At 39.8% G+C, this 22,524-nt stretch overlaps 3 protein-coding genes across 3 annotated transcripts; 1 reads left to right on the top strand and 2 right to left on the bottom strand.

The window, feature by feature from the left end:
* Nucleotides 1–8,565: 8,565 nt before the first annotated feature.
* LOC309699323 (2-iminobutanoate/2-iminopropanoate deaminase-like) lies at nucleotides 8,566–11,585 on the bottom strand. Its single transcript, XM_082522299.1, has 6 exons — nucleotides 11,408–11,585; nucleotides 10,565–10,670; nucleotides 10,409–10,463; nucleotides 10,253–10,321; nucleotides 9,473–9,528; nucleotides 8,566–8,971 (listed from the first exon to the last, which is right to left on the bottom strand). The coding sequence occupies exons 1-6, from the start codon at nucleotides 11,470–11,472 to the stop codon at nucleotides 8,915–8,917; spliced, it is 408 nt and encodes a 135-aa protein (XP_082378425.1). The 5' UTR covers nucleotides 11,473–11,585; the 3' UTR covers nucleotides 8,566–8,914.
* A 555-nt stretch (nucleotides 11,586–12,140) lies between these two features.
* On the bottom strand, nucleotides 12,141–20,358 carry stk3 (serine/threonine kinase 3). Its single transcript, XM_082522471.1, has 11 exons — nucleotides 20,052–20,358; nucleotides 17,600–17,680; nucleotides 17,346–17,474; nucleotides 16,792–16,906; nucleotides 16,309–16,473; nucleotides 15,997–16,164; nucleotides 15,763–15,900; nucleotides 15,309–15,434; nucleotides 15,014–15,215; nucleotides 14,720–14,910; nucleotides 12,141–14,591 (listed from the first exon to the last, which is right to left on the bottom strand). The coding sequence occupies exons 1-11, from the start codon at nucleotides 20,072–20,074 to the stop codon at nucleotides 14,433–14,435; spliced, it is 1,497 nt and encodes a 498-aa protein (XP_082378597.1). The 5' UTR covers nucleotides 20,075–20,358; the 3' UTR covers nucleotides 12,141–14,432.
* Nucleotides 20,359–20,429: 71 nt separating this feature from the next.
* polr2k (RNA polymerase II, I and III subunit K) lies at nucleotides 20,430–22,524 on the top strand. Its single transcript, XM_082522472.1, has 4 exons — nucleotides 20,430–20,528; nucleotides 20,729–20,797; nucleotides 22,049–22,141; nucleotides 22,324–22,524. Exons 2-4 carry the CDS (start codon nucleotides 20,737–20,739, stop codon nucleotides 22,344–22,346), a joined length of 177 nt encoding a protein of 58 aa, XP_082378598.1. The 5' UTR covers nucleotides 20,430–20,528; nucleotides 20,729–20,736; the 3' UTR covers nucleotides 22,347–22,524.

Here is a 22,524-nt window from a genome sequence, read left to right on the forward strand (position 1 = left end):
ATGGTGTCGTCCAGTAGCCTAGCACTAGCAAAAAAACAGGAAGCCAAAAGATAAATTCATGTATGAAATCCAAATAAAATATGTATAATGCTTACCGTCTATTAAAAAAATGTAATATAAGATTAGAATAGTGTTTATTTGTCTGCTTATTTATAAGGAACTCCATTAGCTTCCACAACAGTGGTTGCTAGTCTTCCTGGGGACTAAACCATCAAATACAATCAATTAAAATATTACACAATAAAGTGGATGCAAAATATCCACAATTTGGCTCTTACATCCACAGTGAGAGTTTACAGTTTTTAAAATAGAAGCATATAAATATCAATAACACTGAGGCAAAACACACCAATAATGTTGTTTAGATATTCTACTTTCCATGTTCCAGATCCCCAGAATTGATATTTTCACCGAATGGTCTTTTCTGTCTGCCAGTGTGTCATGCAGATTTCAAGATTAATAAGCTCTGACACTCAACCTGACAAAGTGTGAATTTGCCAAGGCCACTGTAACATACTTGAGCAGGGAAGTGGGACGTGGTCAGGTGCGGCCCCTTAGCGCCAAAGTGGTGGCGATTAATGAATATCCCACACCTAAATAAAGGACTTGAACTGTGCAGATTCCTGGTAGGTTATTACAGGAACTTCTGCAAAAACTTCTCCTCCATAGTCCAGCCATTAACTGATCTACTTAGTCCAAAAGTGGATTTTATATGAAAGTGCAAAATTCCTCCTCTGCCACACTCCTGGCTGTAATCTAAAGCACAGCGTTAACATAACTTTATGGCAGTTCAGGTACTACCATAAACAAGGTATAGCGTCACATCAGCAGTGACAACATCAGTGACATCGCTTCACGTCCTTTATAAGATTTTTTTTTCCTGATGTGTCATGATTTTTAGTATTCCCCAAAATCCGTAATTAGTAATAAGCTGTTGAAAAATAAAAAGATCACCTTAAAAAAAACCTAGTACACATATTCTCTGTGTTTTAATTTGATGCAGGATGAAAGCAAACATGTCACACTGATGTGTTACAGCATTTTTCTTTTTTTAAATGAGTGAAGTTATCAAACCAGAAGCCAAGAGGCTTGATGTTGTGTCCAGTCCTACTGGATCCCTACTGTCTGTTTAACGAGCAGGCTGTGAAGTGTTAACAACTCAATGTTGCTCTTTTTTTTGGCACCTGTTAGATGTTTAGTAATGATGCTGGATTCGTGATTCCTTGCAAGCTTTGTTTACTATGTAACTGAGAGACATTAGATGCAAGCAGCTTGACTCCCGGGGGCGGGTCTAGCGTTAGACGTTTTCTCACTGGCTGCGTGCGCAGAGTATTACTTTGAACAGGAATAGGAAACAAGCATTAATGAACAATACTAATCAGATGTTCTACAGCACCTGAAACATTTGAACAAGCTAAACAAACACTGGATGACTGAATAAAATTAGCACTAAATCTGGTACTTGAACACAGTGAAATCTCTTCATTTCTAACATATTTATGGCTGCGATGAACACGCAGCGCTCTGAAAATGGGCTTAGGTTAAATTTAGAAGAGGGATGAATTAAAAACAAAAAAAAAACAAAAACATATTTCAAATTAATGTATGAATTTAACTGAAAAATTCTGAGAGCCTGTGGGCGGGACCTATTTTCAATGGGCGGGACCTATTTTCAAACATCAAAGCAAAGAGAATCAGGCCATGACATCACAGTCACCAAAATTCTATAAATAGGGGTGAAACAGCACACTGGTCAAGCACGTTTCTTACTTACAGTCACGAGCGATTCACTAGACGAACTTTTGTTCTGCTACAGCAAACTTCAAACCCTGATTGACATCTGAATATCGAATTCACATTTGAATAGCTTATTTAGTGTAACACGCTAAATTTGTTTCAAAGTTAAATATCAAAAATGAGCAATCAGGAAGGAAAACCAGAATTTGTCTTCACTCTGCCAAAGAGTGCACTCGACAACCTCATGCGGGTTAGGAAAGCCTTGCAAAACTCTCTGACTGAAAACAAACTTTTAAAAGAGGGTGAAAGTAGAGCCAGACAGCAAATCAAACAGATGATGACTCAAATTTCAAACATGCGCACCAAGCTGGAGCTGTATGAGAACCAAGCTGCAGGAGTCACTGACGAATCAGTGTCGCGCAAACCGCAGGTGAGCAGCGCCACCAAAGAAAAAGAGGAACAGACGTGTTCAGATCAGGAAAAGGTCAGCAACCTTGACCTTGAGATGAACCGTCTGAAAGAGCAGCTTCAGCAGAGGGACAACGAAATCCTGATGCTGAAACAGGAGAAGGACACTCTGTCTGCCAAGTTCACGCAGCTCCAGAAACATGAAAGAAATCTGAAAGAAACTATGGGGAATGCTCTGTGGAAAGAACAAACACTGAGAGAGAATCTGGAGCAGGAGAAAAAAGTCCTGGAGGAACAAATTAAGAAACTCCTGGAAGAACAGAAAGTGGTGAATGACACAAAAGAAGAAGTCAAAGAGGCCATCACAAAATGTCAGGATGCAGAGAAAGAACAGAAAGAACTGGAGGAGGACAAGAAAGCTCTGCAGCCACAGAGTGAGGACTCCAGCGAGATTAAAGAAAGTCAGGCAGAGACAAACATACCAGAAATGCAGACAGAACTGGACACGCAGAGAATAGAATTAGTAGAGTCTCAGACTGAAACACAGGAGACGGCAACCCCAGAGTCGTCCTCATCTGATTGTCTGAGTGGGGAAAAGTTGTGTGTCAACAAAGTGATTGAGTTGGTGGTTTCACAGGCCATAGAACAAGTCTCCACTAAATACAAGCTCTTCACAGAGCGCCTCACTGCTGACTGCATCAGCGATCGCCTGATTGAAAAAATTTGGCCTGAAATTGAGCTGAAACATTTGGATCTATCCCCCAAATGTCTGAAAAACATAGACAAGGCCATTCTCAAGGATCTTTGCAAAAGACACAACTGCAAGGGAAAACATCTGATTTTTAATCTGAGGGAACAGCTTGATAGTATTACTGTCCCAACCTTCACCAAACACCTGTTGGCATTACCAACAAGAGTACTTAGTGTCTCTAAAAACAGGGAAGAGTACCAGGAGGCTGTGAAAAATGTCACCAAAGATCTGGTAATGCACGCTATGAAGGGAGAAAATGAGGCAGCTACATGGAATGCAGGAACATCAGAGTTTATTGTACAGAGGCTTTCCCACAAGATCTGGAACAAAATTTTGTCCAAAAGCTACAAAATGTCCATGGAAAACATTGAACAACTCGGCCTGAAAGTAGCCAATGATCTCCGTGAAAAGTGGCCTTCTCCAATACTGTTATTGAGGTCAAGCAACCCAGTGGTTGACGAAGCGGTCGTCAGCATATTCAAAAAACATGCCAAGCTGAGGAGCCAAAATGTCATCTTGAGGGTTTTCTCATGTGCACGTTAAAATTGACCTGAAACGTGCACGTGATTATGTTACAAAACTCTTAAACTGGCGTCAAATATTCTTTTAATTCAGCAACCTAAATTACATTTTAAAACCCCAACTTCCTTCCCTCATCACTAACTGGCCGAGGCAGATGGCCACCCCCATCTCAGAGCCTGGTTCTGCCGGAGGTTTCTCTCTTTTAAAAGTGAGTTTTTCCTTCCCACTGTCGCCAATGTGCTTGCTCTAGGGGGTTAGTTTTTGTGAATTATTGTAGGGTCTTCACCTTACAATATAAAGCACCATGAGGGAAGTGTTGTTGGGGCTTGGCGCTGTTTCTTATCTCAAAATGTCCAATTACAACAGGACATTTTACGTTAAGAAACAGCGTCAAACCACAAATTAAAATAAAAAAATAAAATAAAAAAAACCAACTGTGACTTTGTGCTTTGTTTCATTTGCTGTAAATTTGCTAAGAATGTAATATAAGATTAGAATAGTGTTTATCTGTCTGCTTATTTATAAGGAACTCCATTAGCTTCCACAACAGTGGTTGCTAGTCTTCCTGGGGCCTAAGCCATCAAATACAATCAATTAAAATATTACACAATAAAGTGGATGCAAAATATCCACAATTTGGCTCTTACATCCACAGTGAGAGTTTACAGTTTTTAAAATAGAAGCATATAAATATCAATAACACTGAGGCAAAACACACCAATAATGTTGTTTAGATATTCTACTTTCCATGTTCCAGATCCCCAGAATTGATATTTTCACCGAATGGTCTTTTCTGTCTGCCAGTGTGTCATGCAGATTTCAAGATTAATAAGCGCTGACACTCAACCTGACAAAGTGTGAATTTGCCAAGGCCACTGTAACATACTTGAGCAGGGAAGTGGGACGTGGTCAGGTGCGGCCCCTTAGCGCCAAAGTGGTGGCGATTAATGAATATCCCACACCTAAATAAAGGACTTGAACTGTGCAGATTCCTGGTAGGTTATTACAGGAACTTCTGCAAAAACTTCTCCTCCATAGTCCAGCCATTAACTGATCTACTTAGTCCAAAAGTGGATTTTATATGAAAGTGCAAAATTCCTCCTCTGCCACACTCCTGGCTGTAATCTAAAGCACAGCGTTAACATAACTTTATGGCAGTTCAGGTACTACCATAAACAAGGTATAGCGTCACATCAGCAGTGACAACATCAGTGACAACATCAGTGACATCGCTTCACGTCCTTTATAAGATTTTTTTTCCTGATGTGTCATGATTTTTAGTATTCCCCAAAATCCGTAATTAGTAATAAGCTGTTGAAAAATAAAAAGATCACCTTAAAAAAAACCTAGTACACATATTCTCTGTGTTTTAATTTGATGCAGGATGAAAGCAAACATGTCACACTGATGTGTTACAGCATTTTTCTTTTTTTAAATGAGTGAAGTTATCAAACCAGAAGCCAAGAGGCTTGATGTTGTGTCCACTCCTACTGGATCCCTACTGTCTGTTTAACGAGCAGGCTGTGAAGTGTTAACAACTCAATGTTGCTCTTTTTTTTGGCACCTGTTAGATGTTTAGTAATGATGCTGGATTCGTGATTCCTTGCAAGCTTTGTTTACTATGTAACTGAGAGACATTAGATGCAAGCAGCTTGACTCCCGGGGGCGGGTCTAGCGTTAGACGTTTTCTCACTGGCTGCGTGCGCAGAGTATTACTTTGAACAGGAATAGGAAACAAGCATTAATGAACAATACTAATCAGATGTTCTACAGCACCTGAAACATTTGAACAAGCTAAACAAACACTGGATGACTGAATAAAATTAGCACTAAATCTGGTACTTGAACACAGTGAAATCTCTTCATTTCTAACATATTTATGGCTGTGATGAACACGCAGCGCTCTGAAAATGGGCTTAGGTTAAATTTAGAAGAGGGATGAATTAAAATTTAAAAATAAACAAAAACATATTTCAAATTAATGTATGAATTTAACTGAAAAATTCTGAGAGCCTGTGGGCGGGACCTATTTTCAATGGGCGGGACCTATTTTCAAACATCAAAGCAAAGAGAATCAGGCCATGACATCACAGTCACCAAAATTCTATAAATAGGGGTGAAACAGCACACTGGTCAAGCACGTTTCTTACTTACAGTCACGAGCGATTCACTAGACGAACTTTTGTTCTGCTACAGCCAACTTCAAACCCTGATTGACATCTGAATATCGAATTCACATTTGAATATCTTATTTAGTGTAACACGCTAAATTTGTTTCAAAGTTAAATATCAAAAATGAGCAACCAGGAAGGAAAACCAGAATTTGTCTTCACTCTGCCAAAGAGTGCACTCGACAACCTCATGCAGGTTAGGAAAGCCTTGCAAAACTCTCTGACTGAAAACAAACTTTTAAAAGAGGGTGAAAGTAGAGCCAGACAGCAAATCAAACAGATGATGACTCAAATTTCAAACATGCGCACCAAGCTGGAGCTGTATGAGAACCAAGCTGCAGGAGTCACTGACGAATCAGTGTCGCGCAAACCGCAGGTGAGCAGCGCCACCAAAGAAAAAGAGCAACAGACGTGTTCAGATCAGGAAAAGGTCAGCAACCTTGACCTTGAGATGAACCGTCTGAAAGAGCAGCTTCAGCAGAGGGACAACGAAATCCTGATGCTGAAACAGGAGAAGGACACTCTGTCTGCCAAGTTCACGCAGCTCCAGAAACATGAAAGAAATCTGAAAGAAACTATGGGGAATGCTCTGTGGAAAGAACAAACACTGAGAGAGAATCTGGAGCAGGAGAAAAAAGTCCTGGAGGAACAAATTAAGAAACTCCTGGAAGAACAGAAAGTGGTGAATGACACAAAAGAAGAAGTCAAAGAGGCCATCACAAAATGTCAGGATGCAGAGAAAGAACAGAAAGAACTGGAGGAGGACAAGAAAGCTCTGCAGCCACAGAGTGAGGACTCCAACGAGATTAAAGAAAGTCAGGCAGAGACAAACATACCAGAAATGCAGACAAAACTGGACACGCAGAGAATAGAATTAGTAGAGTCTCAGACTGAAACACAGGAGACGGCAACCCCACAGTCGTCCTCATCTGATTGTCTGAGTGGGGAAAAGTTGTGTGTCAACAAAGTGATTGAGTTGGTGGTTTCACAGGCCATAGAACAAGTCTCCACTAAATACAAGCTCTTCACAGAGCGCCTCACTGCTGACTGCATCAGCGATCGCCTGATTGAAAAAATTTGGCCTGAAATTGAGCTGAAACATTTGGATCTATCCCCCAAATGTCTGAAAAACATAGACAAGGCCATTCTCAAGGATCTTTGCAAAAGACACAACTGCAAGGAAAAACATCTGATTTTTAATCTGAGGGAACAGCTTGATAGTATTACTGTCCCAACCTTCACCAAACACCTGTTGGCATTACCAACAAGAGTACTTAGTGTCTCTAAAAACAGGGAAGAGTACCAGGAGGCTGTGAAAAATGTCACCAAAGATCTGGTAATGCACGCTATGAAGGGAGAAAATGAGGCAGCTACATGGAATGCAGGAACATCAGAGTTTATTGTACAGAGGCTTTCCCACAAGATCTGGAACAAAATTTTGTCCAAAAGCTACAAAATGTCCATGGAAAACATTGAACAACTCGGCCTGAAAGTATCCAATGATCTCCGTGAAAAGTGGCCTTCTCCAATACTGTTAATGAGGTCAAGCAACCCAGTGGTTGACGAAGCGGTCGTCAGCATATTCAAAAAACATGCCAAGCTGAGGAGCCAAAATGTCATCTTGAGGGTTTTCTCATGTGCACGTTAAAATCGAACTGAAACGTGCACGTGATTATGTTACAAAACTCTTAAACTGGCGTCAAATATTCTTTTAATTCAGCAACCTAAATTACATTTTAAAACCCCAACTTCCTTCCCTCATCACTAACTGGCCGAGGCAGATGGCCACCCCCATCTCAGAGCCTGGTTCTGCCGGAGGTTTCTCTCTTTTAAAAGTGAGTTTTTCCTTCCCACTGTCGCCAATGTGCTTGCTCTAGGGGGTTAGTTTTTGTGAATTATTGTAGGGTCTTCACCTTACAATATAAAGCACCATGAGGGAAGTGTTGTTGGGGCTTGACGCTGTTTCTTATCTCAAAATGTCCAATTACAACAGGACATTTTACGTTAAGAAACAGCGTCAAACCACAAATTAAAATAAAAAAATAAAATAAAAAAAACCAACTGTGACTTTGTGCTTTGTTTCATTTGCTGTAAATTTGCTAAGAATGTAATATAAGATTAGAATAGTGTTTATCTGTCTGCTTATTTATAAGGAACTCCATTAGCTTCCACAACAGTGGTTGCTAGTCTTCCTGGGGCCTAAGCCATCAAATACAATCAATTAAAATATTACACAATAAAGTGGATGCAAAATATCCACAATTTGGCTCTTACATCCACAGTGAGAGTTTACAGTTTTTAAAATAGAAGCATATAAATATCAATAACACTGAGGCAAAACACACCAATAATGTTGTTTAGATATTCTACTTTCCATGTTCCAGATCCCCAGAATTGATATTTTCACCGAATGGTCTTTTCTGTCTGCCAGTGTGTCATGCAGATTTCAAGATTAATAAGCTCTGACACTCAACCTGACAAAGTGTGAATTTGCCAAGGCCACTGTAACATACTTGAGCAGGGAAGTGGGACGTGGTCAGGTGCGGCCCCTTAGCGCCAAAGTGGTGGCGATTAATGAATATCCCACACCTAAATAAAGGACTTGAACTGTGCAGATTCCTGGTAGGTTATTACAGGAACTTCTGCAAAAACTTCTCCTCCATAGTCCAGCCATTAACTGATCTACTTAGTCCAAAAGTGGATTTTATATGAAAGTGCAAAATTCCTCCTCTGCCACACTCCTGGCTGTAATCTAAAGCACAGCGTTAACATAACTTTATGGCAGTTCAGGTACTACCATAAACAAGGTATAGCGTCACATCAGCAGTGACAACATCAGTGACAACATCAGTGACATCGCTTCACGTCCTTTATAAGATTTTTTTTCCTGATGTGTCATGATTTTTAGTATTCCCCAAAATCCGTAATTAGTAATAAGCTGTTGAAAAATAAAAAGATCACCTTAAAAAAACCTAGTACACATATTCTCTGTGTTTTAATTTGATGCAGGATGAAAGCAAACATGTCACACTGATGTGTTACAGCATTTTTCTTTTTTTAAATGAGTGAAGTTATCAAACCAGAAGCCAAGAGGCTTGATGTTGTGTCCACTCCTACTGGATCCCTACTGTCTGTTTAACGAGCAGGCTGTGAAGTGTTAACAACTCAATGTTGCTCTGAATTTAAATCTTGAAAGACTGAAAAAGACTTTGGTGAAATTCGTGGCTCTTCAGGTGTTCTCTGGAAATACAATCAAGCTTCCACAGTGAATCTATAATGATAATAATTGGTGGCGCTACAGCTTGTTAGTAATGCAGCCGGGTAGTCAGGAGTCGGAGAGAGGACCGAGAACAGCGATCGCCTCAATTTCCACCAGCCCACCCTGAGGAGAAAAGGAGGAGACGCAGGTTGAAGAAATGACTGCAGAGGCGAAATATTAAATTATAATAGTGTCCAAAAATGAACACACGCACACAGTCATTCAAAAACCCCTGCAAAAAGCTTTTATACACATCTCTGCAGTCCCATGAAAAACCAAGTGATCCCCATAATTCTGTAGCTTGTAGATCCAACTTTAGCAGCAATAACTTGAATTTGGCCAAAAGCAGCATTTACACTACATTTACTCATTTGTCCAAATATCAGCAGAGTCTCCGCTGTGTGACAGTGTAAGCAAATTAAGTCCGGAAAACATGATTAATAGTTTAATTTGTGGTTTAAAATAAAATGCAAATCCCTCCTTTTTCAACCTTTCTGTTTCCAATCAGCATAAAAATGAAATTCATGACATCATCCATATGTGCACAGTAGCAGTGACTTTAAAGTGGGTGTGACATAATGTAATACAGTGCTAAAGGTGTGTAAAGCTGTGGTTAACACTCACTCTGGGGAGAGCAGCGACTTGGTAGGCAGCTCTGGCAGGAAAGTTACTGCTGAAAACTGGGGAGGGAAAACATTTTCATTAGATTTGCATGCATTTGCAGAACCACGGTGAAGTTATTCACTTCCATCAGTGAACCCAACTATGAATCTCAATTTGAATGGTTCATTTCAGCTTCTAATAATATGAAAGGCTTTATTTATGAGTGGTTAGATTATTTACATAGATAAGCAATAAAACAACAAGCACAGGTGCTTTGCAGCTGCTGGGTAGAAAGTTCCTTTGTCTGGTGTATAGCAGCGGCTGAGGATGGTAACACACACAGACAACCTGGAAAGGCACATTTTTGCCTTAACTTAAGTTTTAAACCAATTTTTATAAACCAGTAAAGGCTGAGTTTAAAGGATCAAAACAGAGTTTTAATGAAACATCTTCCTTCCTTCCTTTCACCACGGTCAGGGAAAGTAACCTGCCTGTGGTTTCGGTGGCAGTGCGAGGGAGAAAGATGGGAGTAAATGCCTAGTGCAGCACTGCCTGCTGGGAAAGGTTGGGTTACAGTTGTGTGCCTGCACTGTGGTGTCTATTTACAACTCTCTGGGTGCTGGAGCTTCCATTACACCTGACTGTTATGATCAGCGAGGAGGATGTGAGTAGAAGGCTGCTGTCGAGCAGCAGAGAAAAAGCTAAGTGAGCGCATCGGTCAGGTGACTCCTAAACTTGTCACACTGTCATTTTCCCTGCTAGTGTGGTCAAAATGAAAGGAACAATATAGTGCTGGCTTACATGTCTTGTAGACCTCATTGACGTTGTTGAAGTCATTTATATCTGCGAGTAACACAGTAGTCTTCACCACTGAAATGAAAGGGTTTATGTGCTCTGAAAGCTCGTGTTTAAATTTCAGAACATGTGAAACATACGAGGAGAAGCTCAGTTTCTCACCGTTGCTGTAGTCGCAGCCGGCAGCTTTAAGGATCTCCCCAATATTGATGAGTGCCTGAAGGACACGATGGGAAAGATTTGTTCGTATTTTAGGAATCTGTTGTGGATGCAACTTCTGCTGTAGCTGATCTAAACACTGGCAGAAGTGAGTTTCACCTGTTTGGCCTGAGCCTGCACTCCTCCATCTACCAGCTTCCCGGAGGCGACGTCCATCCCCAGCTGACCGGAGATGTACATGGTTCTGTCCACGATCACCGCCTGGCTGAGGACGACACACACACACGTTTCTTTCTCAGGATGATGTTTCAGCAGGAGAAAGTGAAACAAAAGGCCAACAGTTCCAAGAAAATATTTCCTCACACCATTGCACCACCAGGCTGAATCACCGATACAAGGCACTTCCACTTTCCACACTTTCATGTTGTTTTTGCCGAATTTTTTTTTCTTTCTTTATTCAAATCAGGCAACAAAGTATATATCTCATTTACATTGACATAGTTTTTTTTTCTTTTTTCCCCTTTTCCCTTCCCCTCCCCTCTTTCCCCCCTTCCCTTTTGCCGAATTTTGATCGAATGTTAAAGCATAAATCAAGACCAGGATACATTTTTCCAATCTTCTGTCCGGTTTGGTGAGCCTGTGTAAACTAGAGCCTCAGTTTCCTGTTGTTGGTTGACAGGAGTGACATCCACCAAATAAATGATAAACCACGTGAACTTCGATCGAGTTATGATGGATTTAGAACAAGTCCCAGCACTTTCTTCGGGACACCTTACCTGTATATTCCCTGCCTCACAGGAGCTTTTGGTGTGTAGATGATTTGGCGACGAATTGAAGCCATTATAAGCCAGCTGCTTGTCGACCTTACTCGGTTTCCTGCTATGCTGGGGCCCCTTTGCCCCACTGAGAAACTTTTAACTTTGGTTCTCTCTGTGAGTTCACTGAACTGTAAGACCAGGCCCTGATCAAACATCGGACTGTCCTTGTGCTCCCACGTCTCACCTGTATGGGCCGATGGCAGCCGGGGCCGACGCAGTGTTAACGATCCTTCTGTTGAGCGCAGACATGCTTCCCAGATTTCTTCAACTTGCTGCCAACCTTTCCGAAGAGCTGTGATTAATGCAACTGTGCAAGAAAAGCTGCAGAAAAAGAAGGAACACTGTTTCCGTAAAGTCTACCGTACCGCACAGAATAGAGGAGCAGCAGGCGCGCTTATAGCTATAAAAAGGCGTTAAATATAAAATGAAATGCGCCCTTGGCAGAAGAGTTACGGTGAAGGGCGTCAAAGCTGCCTTTATGAAGGCAAAGATCAGCGGTACTGCCCCAAGTTTTGATATCGATCCGAAACCAAGTAAATACAGGGTCGATAACGAGAGCCAGTGGGTCATGATTTATGCAATTAATCAGATTTAATTCACCACTAAATCACAGCGATTTTTATTTTCCACATTAGTTAACACAAAACATACTATTCAGCTTTTCATGGGAATTTTTTTCATATTTTTTGGCATCCAGGAATGTAAATGTACCTGTCTCTCTGTGCTAGAGGCTAAGAATAAAGCAGATGTGACAGTCAACACAAAAACTTTCATGCACTTTTCATAGTGTGTGTTTGTTGTATTTTTTTTTTCAATTCCAAAAAAAGTAACACAAGTCTACATAATGAAATCAGAGTATCTAATCATGTCATGTTGGTATTAATCCATCCACATCTAAAGATTAGACCATAGCCAGCTCTGGTTAACTATAAGTGACTTTTATTACTTTTTCAACATTTTTGAAACTTTATTAAAGTATTACAAACAGAACATAATAAATTAAATGCTTACATTCCACTCTACACCCTTCAATCTTTACATAAACCGAATAAGTGAAGTAAATGAAGACAAAAATCATAATGATATAGCAAAAGGTGGCTTTAGGTAACTGTACATATTACAGCCAGTTCTAAAGAAACAAAACAAAATCATAAAAAACCCCAAAACAAACTATTGGACTTTTCAGTGTTCAATAGTTTTTAATTAAAGCAAAATTAAAGGAAGCCCACATTTTCTTCTTAAACATTACTCTTTCCTTATACAACAGCATTCTACTACAGAGCAAAATTAAGTATAAACATGCATAGTCCAACCACATTTACATGACCAAGGGCCAAAATATTAACAGCCAAATCAGCCACAATATTTAAACCAGTGTCACGAAAAGAAAAGAAAGCAGAGCGGTTAATAAATAAAGTGAATGCTTGTGTGAACTGCAGGCTTAATTCATGAAGGGTTTCCATCTGCTTCACCTACAAAACACATTCATATGTAACAGCAACCAGCAGATTCACTGCACGTTTTTAACATTAAGACAGGATGAATTCATTCATTCACAGGGTCATTATTAGCGCTTAAAAAGTAACACATACTTTAGCAGAAGAGCTGAATTAGAGCCAGAAGCCAGATACATAGACAAAAACAAAAAATGTAGTAACCATTCAACAAGCTTAATGATTTTTGGGAGTAAAAACCTACAAATTCTTTCCTTCTTTTCATTTTTTGATTAAATTCCTTTGAATTTGGTTATTAAAGTGGTCCAACAAGCATATGCAGCGTGTGGGAAATTTTACAGCTGACTTCATTTATGATAAGAAAGGAAAACATTCCTCACTTATTAAAAATACAGGGGAAAAAGCCTTCATGTTCACATAAAAGAAGCCAAAGCTTGTGTCCCAAAACCCACAAAGCACATTTTTTGTCTTTTTCTCCCCTTCAAATATCAGGAAACAGAAAGCACTCTCACTGATAGCTGAAAAAAGCTGCAGGGTAAAAAAAAAGAAAAAAAAGAAAAAGAAAACTTGAACCAATGGAGGAAAAATTATCATCTAAAAATAAAAAGAACAAGTAGAAATCACGTGTGTGGCTGATGTAGCGGCTCTGGTTTTAAGTACAACCGTTACGTCTTTCAAGTCTTTTTTTCTCAACCTGATGTGTTTTTCCTAAATTGGAAAACAGCAATTAAACCATTTATGCAATAATTCAGGGTCTGGCCTCGTCACTCAGCTCTCTTAATGCTGCCTCAAGTCAATCAGTCAAAGTGGAACAATCAAAAGAAATCAAAGTTATCTAAACGTAAACATTTAAAGAATGCTGTGCAGTGTTTAGGAATGACTTTCACCTTTTCCCCCTATTTGGAAATTACGTTTGTTTAACGTTTCAGGGTGTTGAGGATGAAGAGCAGTGAGGGAGTGTCGTGTGTGTTTACGAGGCACTAAAAGATGCTTCAGATCTGCCACTATAGACTGTGCACTGGGTGTATAAGGAAACCCAGAACGTCATACCTGAAAAACACCTAATTTAAATAAAAGATAATGCAGACTAAAGAGAAGCTGGTCCACAAAATAGCTGAAAACATGCGCAATCTGTTCTTTGACATTCACTGGATTTCTCTAAGCTTTCAATAGTCTCTCGTCCAACTCTTCTCCAGCTGAGGAAACAAACGTGACCATCCAAAGACTCGGTCGTTTTACTACATTGCTTATGTTGAAAAATCAGGTTTCAAATATTTTAAGGCAACTTCATCATCAACATCACCTCGATTGTCTTTGGTCATGGATGAACCTCCACAGCTTTTGTCGCAGGTATTTCCAAACTAGGCTCTATGTTTTATTTACAGTGAAGGTAAAAAGTCTCGGGGAGGTGGGGGGTGGGGGTAATGCCATTGACCTCGCTCGCTGCTCCTGCTGAAGAAAAGGCTTTTTGCTGATTAAAGAGGAAATTCTTTGTGTGACTCTCAGATGTGTTACAGCCACAGCTTGGTTCTCCTTTTTCTTTTTTTGGAAGGGTGTGGATTCCCAGAACCAAACAGACATCATCCAGTAAAGGAAGCATCTTACTTCACTTAGAGGTCAGCTAACAGGCGGCCAGAACAGCAGAGGGCATCCAATGAGATTGTTTTGGTTCCCCCGAAATCACTGGACAGAATTTGTTGTTTACCGTGGCTTAGGGAAATCCAGATTAGAGGAGGACAGGGTCAGAAGGGGCATTTAGAAGTTCTGTTGTCGTCTCTTCTTGGCATCCATTGCATCCAGGATGGGCTGCCTTTTGGCAGTGTAGCGCTGCCTGAGCTCCTCAATCTCCCGCTCCATCATGGGATCCAAGGCAGTCAGGCGTAACTGCAGCTCCTCAAAGTCCAGGTTCTTCAACTGAGAGGCAACACAGACAAACAACAGACGGAAAAAATGAGTCACAACACTCAGAGCTGCTTCTGTTTTGCTGCTGTAAACATTTCCACAATGAATAACACTACAACAGAGTCACGGATGACACTCACAAAGTCAAAGTCTCCGTCCTGAGGCACCTTCCAGTTGTCAGGGAAGACGTTTTTGGACTGGATATGGTAGCCTTGCTGCTCCTGTGCCTGGTTGTGGTTGTAGCTCTCCTGCTGCTGGGCCGCCTTGTTGTCCTGCTTGTCGAAGTAATCCATGAAGGAAGGACGAATCGGCTGCTGGGGGGTGGCATGTCCTGTGGAGGAGGAAATGGGTTAAACTCGAAGGTAACAAAATAAACTTTCTGGACAGAATATTTTGGAGACCGTCTCATTCAGGCAGACATCATATCCGCTCACTTCTCATCGATCCCTGGTCTTCCTCCTCGTCTTCATCGTCACTGTTGATGACCATAGTGCCAAGGTCTGACTCAAGCATAGTGCTGCCGTGCTCAATCATTGTCTGCGCCCCGTCGCTCATAGTGCTGGTGGCGCGCATGGTTCCGGCGCCCTCTGAGCCCGACTTAACCATAGTGTGAGAATCCACCTCAGTCTCTTCCTCCTGGATGGAATAAAGAACAGAGTTAAGACATGCAGCATTACATCTGAGGTTTCTTCACCCCAGACCTTTCTGTGAATAAATCACCACACGCACCGAGTTGTCATCCTCCTCTTCCAGCTCTCTCTGCTGCTCCTGCTGCCTCTTGGCTTTCATCTCCATGGCTTCAGTTATCAGGTCTCTCAGGATCGTAACTGGCTTGGCCTGGCTGATGAATGGATGCTGGAGATTCACAAGACCAAAAAGATAAAAGTTATATGAACTATATTTTACATGCAAATGTATTTCCATACGAGTATATCCACCCAGCATCATGTGTTACACCCTCTGATGTTTCTATGTGCCTGAGGCGGCATTAAATTTTCCATATTTACAAATCTCCAGGGTATCTGGGGAAGACTATTTGCTCTCTATTTTATACGTTTGCTTTCATCTTGTATCAGTTATTTGAACAGGGAAGGACACTAAGAGCAACTTAGTGTCCTTCCCTGTTCAAATAACATAATAATAGTAGTAATCCATGTATGTGGTGGCGAGGTCATCTTCTTACCTGTAGCAGCTGTGTGGCCGTCGCTCTCTGCTCCGGGTTCTTCACTAAACACTTCTTGACAAAGTCTGTAAACTCGTCTGACCAGAGCTCCGGCTTCCTGAATGTTGGAGGAGGGTTGGTCGGGATCATAAAGATTGCCTGCAGAAACACGATAACAGGATTAGGGTGGATTAAAAAAAGAGGATAAAAGTTTTTCACAACACATTTAAAACAAGAACAAATGTTTCCACTCACTCTCATTGGATGAATGTCTGCATAAGGAGGTTTACCCTCTGCCATCTCTATGGATGTGATGCCCAGGGACCAGATGTCAGCTACACAGTTGTAGCCGATCTCCTGAATTACCTCGGGTGCCATCCAGAATGGAGTACCGATCACAGTGTTTCTCTTTGCCATGGTGTCCTACAGAGTGGGAATATATATTACCCCCAGACTTTTAGAGCATGACAGGACCAAGCGAGAACTCCTCAGAAGCAAATTACAAACAGTATCATGCTGGCAAACATTACTTCATCTTATCACTACTGACATATGCTGCAATTTTACCGTCAGCTGTCCAGCAACTCCAAAGTCTGCCAGTTTGGCGTGTCCCTCTGTGTTAAGAAGGATGTTTCCTGCTTTGATGTCCCGATGGATCTTCCTCATGAAGTGAAGATACTCGAGTCCCTTCAGCGTCGACTTAAGGATGGTTGCAATTTCATCTTCTGTCAGCTGAGAGATTGAAGATTAAAAACCAAACATGAACAAACAGACCATTAACTGCTGCACTTGTCTGTAGTTTCTTTTTTTAATCATTAGTTCGCTGAGTTCAGTTAAAGACAAGGTCAACCTGGAGATCTTTTCACTTTTAAGTCGTAATAAATACTGCACTTTGAATTGAAACTTTATCAAAAAATATTTTCTTCCTGACACAAAAACTAGTGAATTAAAGCCACCATTGTAGTCGTTACTGACAACAGGTCAAAGGCACTTTTAAATAAAGTTTTAGCGCAGTTGCACACGTCGCTGCGGCTCAGCGTAGACACCCACCGTCTTGTTGCGCAGTCTGATGATGTCAGAGACAGAGCCAGCGCCGCAGTACTCCATCACAATCCACAGGTCTGTGTTCTTGAAGTAGCTGCCATAGTATTTCACCACATAGGGGCTGGGGAGGAAACGCAACATGGAGTGGTTATCAAAGGAGAAGATATAGAGCAGAAGTGAGAAAAAAAATCTCATGGATCCAGACACGAGAGAGCTACATGGGCTATGATGATGATGTCATACTTCCTCCTTTATTATCTCTGTAAAATGTCTTTTGAGGCTTTTCCTGGCTCAGAATGGACCTTTGAGAGAAGGCTGGCTAAGTGCAACTGGTCTGCGTACAGTTAACACTAACAGGCTCTTATCTAATTAAACAGAACAACTGTGCAATTCCCTGTTATTTAGGGCAGATGATAAGCAAAAATGTATTCTGAGTCTGCAAATAAACAATGATTTTCTCTCAAACCACTTTACTGGATGCCACATTTTTTATATTGAGGAAAAACCTTGCTTTCAAGGGCAAAAATGGGCGTATGGTATGAGACATACTGCTGTCCCACCTGTCACACTGCTGCATGATGGAGATCTCTTTGATGATTTCCTGCAGATCTGACTCCACAGGCACCTGCTTGATTGCCACGACCTGGCCGGACTCCTTATGAATGGCTTTAAACACGCTGCCATAGGAACTAAAAACACACACAAAGCTTAAAGTCACATGTATGGCTGCAGTACTTTATTACAACTGACAGCGCTTAAAAAACGATTTATTATGCAATGGTCAGCTGTAAAAATGGAAGTTAAGACTTCTTACCCTTCACCGAGTTTCTCGAGAACATCAAACACTTCCTCTGGCTGTTTCGTCAAACTATCTTCACTCAGCTTTTTCAGCTTACTGTAAAAAGGGAATAAGACAGCAATATAAAAGTGAAAGCAATGATAAGTGGAAAAGGCAAATCTAAACATTACAAAACAGGAGACACGGCATCGTTTCAGCATCTGTAAATAAATGAACGGCTGTGGGTGATTTTTAGTCTGGACATAAATGTCAAACACACTGAGACTGCAACCTGTTATTATTTCTGTTTGCTGTCATTTAAAGATATTTTTAGGCTTGTGTATCGGTGCTTTCAAACACCAGAATATGAGGTAATACTTCTTCACAGATAAAAAAAAAAAAAAATCAGCACCGCAGCCAAACAGGAATAAGTCATTATTAGTTAAGTTCAAAGTGATCGACAAAAAAAGTTATTGTGAAAGTGAAAACACAACCCAGCATGCACTGTTCACTATTTTCTGACTTGATCAAAAATATTATCACGTGCAATACGAGACTAAAGGAGGTTGTTTCCCCCTGAGCAACGCAAGCTTCAATAAGGTTCCTCAGTCTGGCTCTAGTGAATAAATCAAACACAATGAATCAATGATTCAGTCATTTAAAAATGATCCTACATGAGCTCTGACTAAGACAACAAACAGATTGTGTGCGTTTTTCCTTTAAAAGGGTATTTCTATACTACCCCTTAGAAAAGTTTGCACTATATGAAGCTGGAAAGGCCCTCACATCCTGCTGTTCCTGTTAATTTCCACTAAGCAGAACAGAAACGTTCAAGTATGGTGTCCTCAAAGTCTTTCAGAGAAGCTTTTTACTGAAGATGAGAGGAGCTGAAAACATTGCCGTTTTTTCTTGAATCCAAAATAAAAAAAACTTATTCAGTCTGAATTTCACATAGTGTTTTATAACTATTTCAATACCTATTATTATATTTATTATAATAATTATTAATATTATCATCATCATCACTTATTTTGCTCAAATATTTATTTTTGTAGACTCATTCTTTAATTTCATTGTACATTTATGAATGTTATAGTAAACTTTTAAGCACTATTTACTTTATATTTGTATTGTCTTTATATTACGCACACTTAATTTTATTTTTGTCAATGATTTCCAAAGCAGTTCTAATTTCTTTTGATTTTGTTATCATTCATTTAAAAATTTTTACTATTCTATTATAATCATGTTATTTAAGATAAAATGTTTTTATTGCTAGTTAGTATCTCTGATTATGTTAACTACACACACATAGCTTAAATAGGAAATCTTTCCTACCAAACTCTGTCAACCTAAATGTTTAATAATATTACTTTATTATTATTATTATTATTATTATTGTTATTATTCATCCTTTATAGTGTTGTAACAAAAGGGTTGCTCATGGAATGGAATAAATAAATATTTCTCATCTGCACATCTGAACATGTGTGATCTCATAATTTAAAAATAGTACAGCAATCATACAAAGACTTCAGATCTGTCGCCTTGTGGTTAAAAAGCTATTCAGTAAAATTAACTTGCATTGTCTTTTTTTGAGCCTGTGAACTCATGAACCACCACAGAACAGAAACCAACTAAGTAATCAGTAACGTGTAATACTGGTTTGTCTTCAGGAATCGTGCCAAAAAAATACCGTGTTCGACATTTAAACAGTTCTAAATGATGGCCTGTGATCTATCAAGCATATATCTCTTATAAAGGATTTCAAGTCACTCTGAGCAAGCAGTAGAAGCTGCAATCAGTATTTGGCAAAGTGGCTTTTATATATCTTTTATTTATTTGGATAAAATTTTTTACTGACATTCAAAATGTATTTTTTTTTAATAGAGATCACGCAAAGAGGCAAGCCAAAACATGGAGGACCTTTAACTTTTACAAGGACATTTTACGTGTCCAAGAAAGTCAATAACAATAACGCAGACTCATAAAGAGAGATCACGTCTTTACTATATATATATATATATATATATATATATATATATATGTCTAACCCCTTCATAAAGCCTAATAACTAAAGCCTGTTTACAAATACAGGCAACAATATTAGACATAAAAAGACACAGTAATTCAATTTTTGCAGGACACTCGGGAAGCTAGAGACTGATTCAGTGCGATCATTCATGCGATTGAATGATATTTCAAGTGCAAATCTAACCACTGAACAAAACACTCTTACAGAGACTTGGGAACATAAAACGACCACATCACTAGCCAAATCTATTAGACACTCAATTGAGGGCTCAGGAAAGAGCGCCTCTGTGTGAGGAACGGTCTGTACATTCGTGAACAGAACTGAAAGTTTGAGAGAAGACTGGCAACGATAAGTTAGCTTAGCATCAGCTAGCTCGGCGACATCCACCGAGCGTTAGCTGTTCGGCTAGCTCGTTATTAATAGCATTTTTAGCGTAGTCAAATTAACACAAACCTTTTGGGCGCAGACGTCTCCATGATGTACGACTTCAAAACTAAAAAGAAAACACACTAATAGGGACTCGTGGCACTTTTGGGACCAGCAGTCAGGACGAGAACATTGTCGACTGAATCGTTGTTGTCAAAAACTAAAGCAGCGCCAGCTGAGGGATCGTCAGATGACGGTGTTACGGCCTCAACGCAGCGCCCCCTGCTGGAGCGGAGTACAAACAAAACGGCTTAAAATACTCTCCTTAGAAACATTGAATAATTTGTATCAATTAAACAACTGAAACTTGTGAATAAAATGTTACTGATAATAGAGCTGTTCACAAAAATACAATTGCTTTCTCTGGTCTCTTTCAAAGACATCGTCCGACCAATCACAAGCGACTTTGCTGTGAGGTGCACGACTGTTCTACGCATGTGCAGGCAGGAGCCTTGTGGAGTATGAAAAGAGAGGTAAACAGCTAACAGCTAACGTGTTTAAACGGTGAGAAACCTTGTTATTATCTTTCCATCCTGTGTACTCCGTATCTGTTAGGTTTATGCAGCGTTTTTAGATACTTTAAAGATATTTGTTGTTTGCTCTAAATACCGGTTGGGTTGTTTTAGTCTGTTTCGGGCAGTACCATGCTGTTTCTGGTAGCATGTTGTTAACAGTTATCTCTCTGTCTCTATTTTTTTGTTAAGAATCAGAAATGGATACGCAGAAAGATCTACAGCCGCCCAAGCAGCAGCCTATGATCTACATATGTGGAGGTATGTTACAACGTTTACTTTAGTAATACCACCGCTGGTAATGCAAACAGTACGATTTTACCTGCTCTAATGCAAACCTTTCATCACTGCCATCACGGCTGCTTCTCCTCTGGATGTTTTTCTTACATTACACCGCATAGACCTTACATATTGTTCATAATGTGTTCCTTCATAGTAACAATTCTCTCATAATAAGTTGACAAATAATAAATTACAGCTCAATTTAGAGTGTATAACTAGCCTCTCCGACATTAATAAATTAAGGATTAATCCGTAGTTAATGCTTCAGAGATCGCTAAGAGTGTATTTTTCCAGGTATTACAACACTAGTTTTTAGAGAAAACCGTCTAGCACACTACATCATGTCCTGTTTTACCTAATACATGAAAATTCGCATAACTACCGTCTGTAATTATAAATATGAGTTCAGTATTGGTACTAATTAACACTTGGAGCCCAAAACTTGCCTATTGTAAACCGGTCTGTGCATTCAAAGCTGTGATACCTGGCATGTGTGGAATTTCCGTTCACTGAAATTACATCTCAGGTGCCTTTATAGCCTCATGACCCCTACTCCTTTTCTAATCTCTGTTTTAATCATAGTTAGCTTGGGATAAGTTGATTGTATTGTTCTGTATGTATGTATGATGATTTTCTTTTTCTTTTTTTTACCTTGTGGGTATTTGTGCTTCCAGGTGCAAAACACAATTACTAACTGAGAGTTACATGATGTTCTTGTGTTTGAATAGTGTCTTTACTACTTAATCCACTGTGGTGGAGACATCTGGAGGACATAACATACACATTAGGCTCACTAGATGTTTACAGTGGGAAATATTAAACCTCCTTTACAGTCTGATACAATGTTACTATTTTGGAACCAATAATAATTATTTCACCATGATTACGTAATGTTGGTCATCTTGCATCTGGAAAAAGAACCACCCTGATTTTAGTTCTAATAAGTTTTTTGGCAAGGTGTAAAAACTCAGTAACAATCTGAATGAACTGAAATGAATACATCTTACACATTATGGACTAAATGTTGGGCCACACCTCTTTGAATTCAGAGGCGTGCGCTAAGTGAATAAAAGTTACCAATACTCTGCTGACTCAGTAGCTGCATAGGTCCAAACTTTCTCTGTCATTAACATCAGCAGAAAAACTATGTGAGGGGGTGTTGCCCGCTGCTCTGCTCTGCTCAAACTGAACTTGACCACATAACACCATGTTTTCTCTCGTCACTTGCAGAATGTCACACCGAGAACGAAATCAAAGCCCGCGATCCGATCAGATGCAGAGAGTGTGGCTACAGGATCATGTACAAGAAGAGAACAAAGAGATGTATCCTTTTGACTTTGTGTGCATGAAGACAACTTGTGAAAACATTAAAAATGACCAGTTGACTTGTTTATTTCAGATGTGAGTCTTTTTGCTAAAGAGTGTTCAGATATTTTGATTTTGATTGATATTTTATGAATTGGTTGCTACGTTTGCTGTGGATTTCCTTGACTCTCTGATTTCAGTGGTTGTATTCGATGCCCGATGAAGAAGAGGAGAGGAGCAGTTTTGACTCTGTTTACTGTTTGTAGTGTGGGATCATGTAAATAAATAGACCTGGCTTCAGATTTGTGAACTACTCATTTTATTCTCGGTCTAAACAATACATTTGCTTGTCAAAAATGTATGAAAGTTTGTTTTGGTTTATTAAATAATAACTATTTTAA

This window comes from Aulonocara stuartgranti (assembly GCF_965226115.1).
Source record: "Aulonocara stuartgranti genome assembly, chromosome: 22".
NCBI lineage: Eukaryota > Metazoa > Chordata > Actinopteri > Cichliformes > Cichlidae > Aulonocara > Aulonocara stuartgranti.